The 13,913-nt window shown below is 39.3% G+C and overlaps 1 protein-coding gene across 2 annotated transcripts in view; it reads left to right on the top strand.

The window, feature by feature from the left end:
• The window catches only part of exoc4 (exocyst complex component 4), a 156,461-nt gene that overhangs the window by 93,034 nt on the left and 49,514 nt on the right, over window positions 1-13,913 (top strand). For both annotated transcript variants that reach the window (XM_005927181.2, XM_042222931.1), the window contains exon 12: window positions 12,052-12,154. In XM_005927181.2, the coding sequence (XP_005927243.1) occupies window positions 12,052-12,154 (103 nt within the window). The remainder of the gene's footprint in view (window positions 1-12,051; window positions 12,155-13,913) is intronic.

The raw sequence follows: 13,913 nt of genomic DNA, 5'->3' as shown, positions 1-13,913 counted from the left end.
AACCTAAACCCAAACTAACTCCATGCAGTATTTTTGATATCAGCAATGTGGAGCTGCTTAAATAGCCCTACAGCTATTCTTTACCCAGGGTTGCTTGAGTCTTTGAATTCATTAGCTCAATGTGACCATTCAAGTTAACTTTAAAGTAACTCCACAGCTCATAAACTGTATTCCTACCATATTAGTCTTTGACTGTAGGGCTCTAAGGACCCTACAGTTGTACATCTTTTTTCTGTCATAAAGTGGTGGAATGAGGTCTCCCTGAAGTCAGAAGCAGAATCTCTGGTCAACCTCTGCCTCGGGCTAAAAACCCACCTTTTCCCTCTGCATCCTAATATTTTAGGTTTATCCTACTTTTTTTTTTTTACTTCTATTTGTTAGGGCATATGCTTCATGGATGCATTATATTTAATAATTTAGATCAGCTGTAGTTAGTTGCCATCCTAGTTCATTTATAACTCTGATCTGCTGTGAAATGTACCCACCAAGATGTCACTGTTTCCTTCTTTTTTTCCCACCTCTGCTCTTTCCTTCACCTCTTCTTTTGGGGGGTCATCCTGATATTTTATAGAATGATTCTCTATTACCAATATGGCCATGTGCATAAATACTCACAACTCATACATATTACCCACACACCTGTCATTTTTTCAGAGTGAAACACACAAAGTTAAAGGTCAGTTCTAGCTCAAGGTTGAGGTTGTGTCTATCCCATGAGAGCCCTTTCAAGTAGACACACACTAACACACAGGCCAAGACATGACATTACAAAGAGAAGGCTTGAAAAGGCTATGAAAGGATCAATGAATAATTTAGCCTGTAACATCATATTTTTCCTAGCAGTAATATATACACAAACCAGCTGCATGTGTGTGTGATGTGTGTGTCTGTCACTTTTCTTTCAGTGTGGTGAATGTGAATGCCCTGTACGCTGAGAGGTGGCTATTTTGGCGGTGTAATGTGATGTGTGGGAGTATTATCAGAGCTGTACGTATGACAGACACACAGCCCTAGAGCTGACTTCCTGGAATTGCATTTTGTTGGCCTTCTCCAATATGAGACCTGTCACCTCACTCCCTCCAGGCCATGCAAACCGTGATTGAGGCATTTCTGTGAGGTGTCACTATCAAGGGCTTATGAAGGTTTTTGTGTTTCTGTGTATCGGCTTGCATGTGATGGGTAATAGGCTGGTTTCAAGACTTTTTTTCTTTTCAACATTTTCAGTCATTCCGCCCTCTTACCCTTTCTTTTCTTTTTTCTTACCTCTCACCATCCCACTGATCTTCACCTCTGGTGCCTCCTTCTTCCCTCTCCCTTCCCCCTGTCAACACTGTCATAGCATGGGAAGCCCTGAGTGTATTACAGACCTCTCACCACTAGTTCTCTTTATGGTACTTTCTCTTTTTAAATTCAATCAGGCTTCTATAGAGCCACCAGAACCATTTCAATTTACTACGTGGATGCAACAGGATGGAAAGTCCTACGCTAACATAAAGGTCTAAATGGAATTGAAGTCTAAAAGAGAGAGAGGGAGACGAGATATGGAGGAAAGGTGTGGCAAGGGGGAAGTATTGAAACAGTGCCACAGAGATATAACCGCAATAGAGTGGTAAAAATAGAGAGAGGTGGGGGAATTACGGTAGAGCGGGTAAGAGAGAGATGAGTGAATGGGAAGAGTCTGAAGTATTACAGGGGATACGAGGCCAGAAATGACAGTAGGGGGGAGAAAAAGGAGTGAAATGAAAGGTGGGAGATAAGATAAGGGCATACAGTAAGGAGAAGAGGTGATAAATATTGAGTGTTTTTTTTTTATCATAAGAAAATGTGATGTGAAGTGGCTCACCAAGCAACAGTTTTTTTTGAAGGACTGCATCACTCTCTAAGCATCTGTGATACTGCGAAGTGCTAGTGTACTGTGTTAGCTGGGCAGTAGAAGGAAATACATGATAAAGTGACGTACTGAAATGGGAATGTAAGATGAAGACAGTTTTTTATTTGTAAGTCAACTAAATTGTCTTTCTTAACCCGTGGCAATTGTATCTTTGAAAAAAATATTGAAGCCATTGCCATCTCCTCAAAGCAATCCTTTTGACCTCAACTTGCCTACTCTCTTCAGGGCAGCTTTCATTCACTCTCCTCTTTGGGCCAAAATAGACTCCTCATGTCAATCCTTGCTTGCTAGCCCTTTGTGTGTTGTGTGGAGGTTAAGTGTTTTTCTTAGTACTTTTTCAGGCGAATTGAAAAGTGCCTTCGCACTTTGCTCTCGCAGGGATAGTTGCCATTTCAGTCTTGCTGAGTCATTCACTGAACCATGAGTGTCCTTCATTGGCTCAGATGTATATACCTCGCCATCACTTCTGATTAGAAAAGATTATGATGTGCGAGTGTATAGGCGTGCCAGCGTTTGCGAAGGTCAGAGAAGATGGGCATAACGCTCATTCAGTCCACTTTATTCTTTGCTTTCTGACCACTTAACAACTTAAAAAGCAAGAGCTAAAGCTTGGTATGCTATGACTTTCACCAAAGGCAGAACGTATGAATTAGGATATGACTGGCTCAGATAAGCCTCCCTCCATCTGTCTTCACATGTGCTCAGTACTAACATATAGTATGCATTTTCCTGTTTGCTAGTTTTCTGCTAAGACTGTTCAAACAGTGTGAATACCACCTTTAATTGGGTCCAACACTCTTTACAGTTTAACCTGAAGTCTTTCAGTTTTTGCCAAGCAGCAGACTCCAGGGCTGGAAAATGAAACCAGCTTGTAAGTGCCAAAAGCTGTGGTTCCTTGAATAGCCACCTAAGGCTGGCTGCTAAAGCGAGTCAATCCCCACAAACTGCTGTGGCATATCGCCCAGCTTCACAACAGAACTAAACAAAGTTTACATCCCTGTGTAAAAACCAGTTTGGTCTCAATAGGTAATTTCTGCCTTTACACGAGCTGCACGTTATTTCTAAAAAAAATTTATTTATTTTATAATTTAAAAAAGAATTCTCAGCTTGCATAATTATTGCCCACTTTAAATGACAGGTTAAAGTCACAGGTGGTTTTTAATTGGTAGAATTATTTGACAAAATAGTCTGGTAGCTCATAATTTAGCACTCCACCCTCTCGTCTAAATATGGTGATTTCTCCAAAAACCAATATAACGATAGCCATAAAGTGAATGCCTGTCTATACTTTTTGTTATACTCAATTATCGGTGTCTGCATTATACTCTGTCAGCTTTGTTTTTTTACTTCCTAGCTTACTTTAATAAAACAGTCCCCTTCCCCCTGTGGGAGTCCATTTAGAGCTCTGCTTGTTAATCAGTCTTGTTTTTATAAGAGGGAGGTGAACTCTTAAAATACTTAAGCACTGAGCAGGGTACAATCAAAGCAGATACAGTGTTTATCTGCACCTGCCTATCTGTCTAGAGAATAGTGTGTGTTTATGTGTGTCTGAAATTGCAATTGGTATTTGTTCTTAAGAAAATAGCCATTTGATGGGGCCATACACGAACACGCCTCTGTGCCATCACCTGCCTCGCTGTCTCTATTCATCGGCATTGTACACTGGGGGTTAAAAAGGCATAATTTGGGCCTAGGAGCCTCCTATTGTGACATTCAGAGATATTTACCTCTCAGTGGTCTTGATTGCTCAATGAAGCATGCGAGACAGCTGAACTTCCCCTTGCTTCCCACAGCCCTCCTCCATTCACGGGATTGCAGATAAAGGGAAAAAAGCAACAGTTAGCTTCCATTAAATGTAAATGGGAGATGTGTTTTCTGTTCCACTGGTAGCTTTGGAAAATCAGACTGCAATACAAAGCCTTTATGCATGGATGTTGTTTCAGGTCTTTTATGATTACTAGTGGTTGGGGACATTTATATTGTTAAACTTGCACTAAAGACTCCAAAGACTCTAAATCTGTCCATCACTAAACAGACAGCAGAGACAGCCATTTCTATTAAAAGCATGTACATGACAACCTTTACGAAAAAAAAAAAAACAAACCAAAAAAAATAAATAACTCAAACTTGTCAAAACCCTGTAGTGAATAGTAACAAAACACCAGTGGGCAGGTTTGAGCCCTTGCTAGAAAGGCACTTACTTAATTCTAAATTTAAAATTAAAGAAAAATAGATGTGGCTGTTAAGTAGACCTTAATTACATTAAAATGCTATTACCGTCAGCTAAACGGTAATTTACCATAACAATAGTACATTTTTTCTCTTATTATAGAGGTGACTGCATAATTAACTCTAATTACCTCACGTTACTCATAAACCCGAATTCACTCATGCCCTACATGAAGAAGCATCTTGTGGCATACATCTATATTTAGAGAGCATGCTGTAACAAAACGGTAGAAGAGGCCTGTAGCAGCAGTAAGGTGGTGATTTGTCTTTGAGGCTCTGTGGTGTTTGCTGTTTGGCACCGTCAGCTAAACAGGGCCATCTCATTTCCTGTTGTCTGCAGGAAGCAGCTGTCTGCTACTGCTACAGCCGCTGCTGCTACTCAGAGCCCCTGGTCATCAATCTCCTTGTTTTAATTGGTCTGCACCACACTGTGACAACACACACACACATACACACAAGTGTCTGCATACATTTACGAAGTACATGCAGAGACATAAAGGTGAATGGAGGTAGTATGTGAGAGCGCACAACCATGTATAGACAGAATGAACATCTGTTGCAAATATATGGACACACACCTGCTTGCTGTTCTGCCAAACACAGATAACCACAAAATCAACATCACTGTGTTTCTCCTACATTTGCCATTATTTATGTCCTTTATAGCCCCCCATGTTTACCTTATATAACTGTATCCGTGGAGTACAGGTGAGTGTACAGAATACAGGAATCGTCTCTTTAAAATTAGTGTTGTTGGTCTTTCTTTCTATTTTGAGTTTTTTTCCCCTTCTTCATCTCATTGGCTGCTTTGTAGACTGCATGAAAACACTCACAAAAACAGTGGATGCTACCACAATCCACTTAAATAACCTTCATTAGGTTGTGTTGACCATGTCTACATGCCTAAATGCATTTTTTTTTTTTACTAAATGTGATTATTAAGCACTATAACTAGTTAGCTTTGCCCGTTCTTTCGTAATTGGTGGAAGCCAAAATTGGAGTTCAAACATATACATGCAAAGACTGGCATTGGCTTAATCACTAAGCCACAGTTGGAGTATGTTTGTCGGTAGTTTTTAACCCCACATTTTGAAACCAATCAAACATTTAAATATATATTTAGTCTTTTATTCAAATTATATCGCATAAGTGGAGGCAAAGGATGCAAATGTTTCCCTAAGGTGTCAAAGAGCAGCTGATTGGTTATTTTTGATTCTGAGCCAAATCATTAACTTATTCCTCTTGAATCTATGTCACAAGCTTTATTATTCTCTTTATGTATACCTACCTTCAGTTAAAACAAAAAAAGAGGAAACTATCCTGTTAACCTACAAGAACTGTGGTTACCTGACAGAACGTTTTCACCTAGTGGAAGTTTGTTGCCAAGGTTACTAATTAAGGAGGTTTGGTGTGAAATTTTTTTTTTTTCATTCAAATTAGGATGCTAATCTCTTTTTTTGTTCTTCTTTTTTTATTGGGGTCAAGCACCAAATAATGGGAAGCAACTATAATAGATGCATCAGAGTGGCAGTCCTTTTTCTCTCATCCATTGTGGTGTACATGCAGCTTGTGCAGCATAGGGCTACAAAAGGATTGACTTCTCTTTTAATTTTTTTTTACGAATCTCACTCTTCCTAGTTAAGGTTCTGATAATAAAGCCCATTTATACCTGCTTCTCTGAGCATGTGGTCACACTTGCTCACCTAATTTCCATAATACATTTGCATCCCCCCCGTTGTTGTTTTTTTTTTTTTTAAATCTCTTTTCTTCTCTTACAAAAACACCTGCTCTTGCACGCACACACACACGCACTGCACATACTGCGAACACATACATCGAAAACACACCGAAAGCCTTCAGCGTATGCGATGCAGCAACGGGGGCAAGAACAGGGTGTAAACAGCAGGGAGTCTGGAAGAGGCGTGGGCGGTGTGTGGGAAGACCATATGCATTTCACCAGGGACTGATGAAAACACATGCTCACACACTTAATCACACACAGTATTGTCACATTAAGAAAAAGATAAATAAAAAAAAATAAACAAAAACTATTTATCAGTCACTTTCTTTTGCTTTCCTCTGTATTCCAGTCTCACATACCCAGCCATGCAGAAAATCTTGTGTGGGTTAAAATCGGTACATACCAAATGGCAACTTAGTTCTTATTCTAAATCTGTTTATTATAAAGAAAGCATCTACCTTTTAATTTTAGTCTTTAAGCCTGAGCTCCTAGATAAAGCTGACACAGTGCCATCCTGTGGTGAATGTGGCATTTGCTTGCTTGGAACATTGTTCATCCAAAGTTGTCTATAATATCAAGTATTCTTTGACTCAGTGCTGCTGTTATGTGCTTTGAAAGCTCTTGAGTAGATCTTTATATCCTCAGGTGCAGCTTCATCAATGTAAAACCATTGTAGAAATAATTAAGTAGTGTGTGCTGGAGTGTGTAATATCCAAGAGAATCAATGTAGAACATGCAGTTGGATAACAATTAAAAGATGGAAATTAGTTGGAACGGACACTAATATTACTTGTGAGATAAAGCCAATAAAGTGTTACCTATCTATTGAAATCCTTTTATGAGTTTTGAAATCCCCCTTAAGTGGCTCGTACCGTCGTAAGAAAGATTAAAATAGTGATTTCAAGTGTCCCAGAGATGTCTGTGCGTGTGTGTGTGTAAGTGCGACACACTTTATAAGTATGCCATGGATGCAGTTATGCACAGACACAAACTCCTGCTCTCACTTATCCTGCTGCTCTCTTATTTGGCAGAGGTGCTGTTTGTCCTGTCCTTGATGTGTGACAGGTCTTTACAGAACCAGCCTTCCTCTCCGGGCAGTGAAATCAGAATTCACCATAGCCGATAGGTTCGTGCCTGAGGGGAATTCAGGGAGATTTAAAAATGCTGAGTCCCTAATCGATCTCAGCACACTCTTATTCTGCTGTCTTTCTTAAATCTCTGTCTTTATCCCATTTCTCTTTCAGCATCATTACTCTGCTGCTGCAGATAGAGATAGATGATGGGATCCCAGCCCTTTCCATTTAAAGATGCATTTGTTACCTTAGGTTTAGTTTCTAGTGGGAGATGAATTCAAAACTGCTCTAAAAACATTTTTTGTCCTTGTCTCTTCTCATTTGTTTTACCTATCTAAAAAAATATTCCAACCTTAGCTTTCTCCGAATGATCACAAAGCCATTGGGATACAGTAAATTCACTCATTAGACAGTTTCATGTTAGCATAAATATATTATGCCTGTCAGGAATGTTATTTCTTAACATGATTACACATGGGGCATGACACCTAGAATTATCCAGCTGTAGACCCTAGGCTCTGACATCTGTTTTCTAATGACAGATAATTACATGATGTCAAGTACAATCATCTACAGTAGCTGCTAAGAAACTGTACTTAATGTGCAAGTGTGCAGCCATGTTGGATCCAGAGTGAAATACAGAGTTTAACAAACACTGAATTTGAATGAAAGTCTGGGTATGTTTTTATTGTTTGGGGCTTGTATTGTCCGCATGCCGTGTTTTGGAAGGGTATGAGTGATGGAGTCTTGGCATCTGTGTGAAGATATGTGTGTGTGGGATCTGCTGCCTCTGAAGCCACTCTGTCTGTCGTTTAGAAGAGAAACTGGATTCATTTTATGTTTTGTGTCTGCCTGGTCACTGCTTCTATTGCACCCGTGGTGAAGGAATAGCTGTTTTGGAGAGATTGCTTCAACCTAAATGTAGCAATATGGAGTCAAGTAATACTTAACCTTTTTTTTTTTTAAATACATTACTTTGGTTGTACATTTTATTAGTGATAAATACTAAATCGTTTGATTGACAATCAGAAGGATTGCTGTGAACCATCATCTTAAATGATTTAACAGGGTTATTTTTTTATGATCGTGATCAGAGATTATTTAAGTATTTGGTGAAATCCCATCAAAATGTGTCAACAGTAGAATTCAATAGTGAAAGAGCATTTCCACCCACACAATGTGAAGAGAACTCAGGGGAATGGGACTAAACAAACAACTGTATAGTCTTTAAAAAAAAAAGACACTTATCAGTGAGACTAATCAGAAAATAGGCTTCAATTTGCGAGGGAGTATATAATGATTGGACTCTGGGGCAATTGTTTCCCGTGTTCCAGAGTGATGTGTGGATCAGGGTAAAATGAGAGGCAGATGAAGTGATGGACCTATCATGCCTGGTGCGTAGTGAACAACCCTGTGGGGGCGGTGTTATGACCTGAGGTGGCTTCAGTTGGTCAGTCAAGGTTCAGCAACGTTATGTTGCCAAAGAAGGAAGTCAGCTGACTCCCTGAATGTACTGAATGACCAGGTTTTTCTGTCAGTGGATTGCTTTTCTTTCCTGGCATAGTCCGAGATGACAGTGTCAGGATTCATTGGGCTACAATAGTGAAAGAATGCTTCAGGGAGCATGAGACATCATTTTCACACATGGATTGGCCACTGCAGAGTCCAGATCTTAACCCCACTGATAATCTTCAAGATGTGCTAAAGGAGACTTTATACAGTGGCCCGACTCTCCGGTCATTAGTAAAAGAGCTTGGAGAAAAATGAACGTAAAAATAAAGTTAACAGCAACTCCTTACATGTATTGCTTTATGATATTATCCTTTTGGAAGATCCGACTGTGTTATCGTGGTGTCTTTAAACCGTTTGAGTAGTGACATTAAGCACTATATGTGTCGTTTGTGGGTTACAGGGACTCACTCTGAAATCCTGTTGTCCCTTCAGTGATTCATTTCCTTTGTTGGGCTGTGTTGCTGTTTTTTGCCAGTCGGTGTGTCAGTGACTGTCATATTATTTTTAGGGCAGCTGGAAAAAAGGTGTGTGTGTGTCTGTGTGTGTCTGTGCGAGTGAGAGTAGATACGCAGATTATTTAAGGTTATTAAGATTTCACACACAGGGGTGAATCTACACGGCAATATTGCTGCTGTGTCTCTCCACTGCTTCCACAGCGGCTCCTTAGCGACTTGGCTGACACCTCTGCTGTGTACACCTGCCATATGGTTGACTGGTGTGTTTTGTTGTCACCTCTCAATGAAACTGACATTGTTAACATCACATTGGGCCCAATTATAACAGCATCATCAGCTAAATGGGCAGTGTTACTGAAGTCTGGTGGCATTAAACGCATCTTATTAATGAGTAATTTAAAAAAAAATTATTTTAATTGGAAGCCAGTTAAGAAAGCATTTTATGTATTTGCCCACTGGTAACTTTGCTAGTATGATTTTTTTATGAGGTAAGTTAGACTGGTATGCAGGTCTAAATGCACATTTATTTCTGTAGAAATAAGAGAGCCTTAAGGATGTTGGCTGCTTTTATGAAACAGTACTACTTTGCCCTTTAAAGCGTGTCTGAAATATGCTTTGGCTACTTAATATAGCAAGACAAGACTTGTTCAGGGGAATAGAAAACTTTTTTTCCACCATTAATGCAGAGAGAATTCAAACCAGACAAGTTGAGAATCTATCAGACCAAGTCATTTTCTGTTGTATAGTGCTGTAGCTCATGATAACAGGTGAAAATGGTAGGTTAGACAAGTGTAAAAGCAAGCTCAGATGTAGCCTTGAGAGATCATATTAAGCTAGCTGTCATTCTTCAGTGAGAGGACAGTCTGTCTCCCCATGTTTCTGTTTGAGATTTTGCTCGCAGTGTCTACAAATGGGCTTCTACATGCTGCAGAGAAGAGTACTTTCTTGAGTTTTTAGGCAAGTTAATGGCTTTTAGATGGGTATGTTTGTGAGGGCTTGCATGTGTGTTTTAACTTCTATGCTGTCATTTGTTATCACCATCATCAGCATCATTAGAAGTTGTTATTCTCTCTACGGTATGCCATGCCACCAGCAAGGCAGACGTTTGGAAGATGTGGTTGTAATGATAATAAGCTGGGAGAGATTTTCTTTTAGGATCCATTTGGAAGTCACAGCTCGTCTGTGCTTTTCCCTGTGTTATTTATCCATTTACATTTTAACCAGGCTCACTACTCTATATTCCAAATGATCTCTCTGAAGCCACTCAAAAACATTTTGTTTAATGTGTGTTGTCTTGCTCACTGAACATGTGCTCTTTGGGCTGTATAAGCACTGTGGGCCCCAACAGTGCTTTTAGCCAAGCTACCTTTGCTAAACTTCCTCGCATCACCCATGGGCTCTGTATCCCGGGGAATGGGCCCGCGGCTCGGTGCCAGATGGCTGTCTGGATACACAAAGCCGTTTTACTGCCTCGTCCCTGCTACATTACTCAAACGTTATCACCCCTGCCTACAAAAATCCATCTGTGCTCACACACCAACTTATAGATTCATCATCTTGGCACTTGTATTGAAACAATGACAATATTGACAGCGTGCGAGGGATCGCAGAACAACACGATGCACGTTCAACCTGGCAACTTTTATCCTGTGATCGATTTCTGGAAATGAAGTTGTCAACAACAGGAAAAAAACCACACACACACATGTATGTATGTATCTCTTGTGTGTGTGTGTGTGTGTGTGTGTGTGTGTGTGTGTTGTGTGTGTGTGTGTGTGTTTGTGTGTGTTGTGTGTGTATATTTATATATATCTGGGCTCCATGGTTTTGCAAGCTTGACGGTTTTAATGAGGCCACAGAAGAGTTTTTCCTACTTAACTTTCTGTTGTGGTGAGTTTCAGTGGGAATCAATGGAGGATTTAGAATAGGTTTAGGTTTCTTGCTCACCCTGTCTCTCTTGCCTACTCTGACACACAAGGATGCACGCACATACAGAAACACACTGGCTCAGCTCTTGCTGACTAATTGGGTACAGTTGCTGAGTAGTGTGATCCCACGGCTTGTGCTCATTGTGTGCTTTTTGAGATTTGTTTTTATTTGTGGGCATTTTTGTGTGCGTGCATGTGTGTGTGTGTGTGTGTGTGTGTGTGTGTGTGTGTGTGTGTTTATGCAAGCTTTAGGTAATCAATCATCCACCTTCACTGATCTATATTCCAGCATAGACTAAGTGTCACTAGTTGTCTGCAATGCTACAGCCTGTGGGCCCTAACTTCCACTTCACATTACTAAAGCACAGAGACAGGTTACCAGGCAATGGTGTAGCCGTCTTTTTTTTACAAATGGTTATGTCCAGCTGAATCTCCGATTGGAGTTATCTTCACAGCCTCAGACCTGTATTATGTTCATCTCCTGTCTTCACTTTTTCAAGATCTTCCCACATAAAGCATTTCGTTTTTCCTTGTCTTTACACACTCTCTGTTTCTCTGTTCTGGAAGTTGAGGTCATACATTAACTGTCTTATAGGTCAAAGAATTCTGTTGTGAGGAGTTTGATTTATTTGTGCATTTATATGTGCTGAGCGGTTGAGAAGGCACTTACTCTTGCATGGTTTGCCCTGTGGTGTGTGTGTGAGACAAGGCCAGTGACCAGTGATTCTTTGACAAACGAGGTGTGTATGTGCCTCTACAAACCCATATATAACTGTCTGACCCTATCTGACCAAGCAGACACCAGCGTTTGGGAAGAATTCTGAGAGCATACACTCTGCAGCTGTGATTGGTTCATATTAATAACTCTGTAAAGCTCTGGTGTTTTATTTTATACTTTCCATTGTGTTTCTCTGTACACATCCACTATTGCAAACACACAGCTGAGAGTTAGCTAGTCTAACTGAAGTTTGCCCTAATGGCTCTAAGGAGCTCCACTGGAGCCTTTAAGCTTTATTGCCCTACTGAAAGGCATCTTGAGGGGCATTTAAAGCTTTCCAAAATTTGCTTCTATTGCAGACCTTACTCCTTGAATTGATGCTGGATCCAGTGATACAGTGTTATTGTGTTGCTGGTGTCAAGCCTGTATACTTCAACATGAGCCACTACTCACAGGTGTTTTTCTGATGTCTTAAAATCTGTATGTTTTTCCTTTTCTTTTCAGATTCATTAAGGAAATAGAGATGAACATGGGGCCAGGTCAAGCCAAGCAGTGCCAGCTTCGAGCTTTCCTCACTTACTACATTAATGATCTGTTCCTTAACCAGGTTAGTATAATGACAAATTGATGGATTTTATGAATTCTCACAGAGTGCGATATCAGCAGTCAGTGCAGCGCTTTAGTGAAACACCAGCTTTCCCAGAAATCAATCCCTCACATTAAGAAACCGCAGCTACGCTTCATTGTAACTTCTTCCACTGCAGTCAACATCTGCTGTGGTTACTAATGAACTAAAAAAAATTCAGGTAGTGTTTAAAAAAACAAAAAAAAAAACTCGACCTAATTTAAATTTAGCTGTTATCCCTTTCAGTATTGTCTACTTGTACAATTATGCACTTAATCTGCTGTGTCAGCATTTCCATGTCAAAGTCCTTTGGTTACAACACCATTCTGGACAGAAAGACCACAGCGAAACAAAACACATATTCTCAGTTTTCTCTGTGAGAAGAAGCACAATGGCACAACAACCAAATTTACATCTTTAACATTTTTTTTTGCTTTTTATAGACACTTCGAGACTCAAACTCTTGTAAATGCTGGATTTTTAAAAAATGTATTGTAGATGCTATTGTATTTATATATCTCCTCTCACTGAACACTGATTTTTTATATATTGCATTCACTTAGTGTAAACTTGTGAATACAAATAAACACAAATAAATTTGACTTAGTGTAGTTTAATTGATTTATTTTTCGTACTGTAAATTGGGTGGATTTAGCAGTATTGCCTGTTTTTAAAAGAATAAAGTAAACTACTTTTTTGTTTTATTTGGATTGACATAAAATACCAATAGACCAATAGGATTTGTTGGAATAAGAAAACACACATCACTGCAAAGGTTCTTAAGATACCTTGAAGAGAAATCAAGGTTTTTGGGTTTGGGGGGGGGAAGCTACAATATTTATAGAAAGATTTATGATTTTATGTAATTATTTCAGGCATATTTAAGTATAATTTTGTTGTTTTTTTATATTTTTTATTTTTTATATTTACAGTTGCTTAGATATTGCTAGATAGTCTGTGGTAATAAACTTTTTATAACATTGTATATGTATAATAGAGTAAACAATACACATATATCTTGACATCTTACATCACATGTTGATTTCCTGCCCTAATTTTTAGTTTCACTTTAACACTTTGTAAATACATAAACATACATTCCCAGAAATTTTTAATATAATGTAACTGAAGCTGCTCATATTTTTGAAACTTGCACATTTCTAGTAGTTTGGATTGTTCATTGTTGTTAAATGACTAATGCTTGCTTACAGAGTGTGTGTTTAACTTTTTTAAGGCTATTCAAAAGTTCAAAATGCTGCTGTGTCTTCGCTCTAGCCTGCCTCATTAGCTGATAACCTTTAAAACTCTGCAGTGAAGAGGGGGAGGGAGCAAGACGCTCACAACATTGTTTGCACCGGGCCTTTATTTCTCTCCCATTTAGATATTGAAATGTAGGCATATTTCTATACTTTGACTTTTTTTCATCCCTGTTTCCTCAGATGCTAAATTTGCAGTCTTTTCACAACACTAGAACTGCATCACGCACAGGTTACCCACAAGGCCTTATTTCTTAAGAATAAAAGCTCACTTTACCTGCGATTTTAGCTTCTTACATCAGGAAACCACAAGCAGTGTTCGTGTGAATGAAAGGAAGCTCAACGGGAAGAATCGGAGCCAAACCTGATGTTTTGAAGCATGGACTTTCAGGGCCTAGTCATGTTCAAAACGAAATGGCATAGTACTAGAGACCACTGTTGCGTTTGAATTTCAAGGTCTTAGCTCAGTAGAATAAGGTGTGCTA

This window comes from Haplochromis burtoni, unplaced genomic scaffold (genome assembly GCF_018398535.1).
Source record: "Haplochromis burtoni strain Fernald_Lab_line unplaced genomic scaffold, NCSU_Asbu1 Contig_98, whole genome shotgun sequence".
NCBI classification, from domain to species: domain Eukaryota; kingdom Metazoa; phylum Chordata; class Actinopteri; order Cichliformes; family Cichlidae; genus Haplochromis; species Haplochromis burtoni.
The sequence above is the reverse complement of the archived record's forward strand: the minus strand, read 5'-3'. Positions and strand labels throughout refer to the sequence as shown.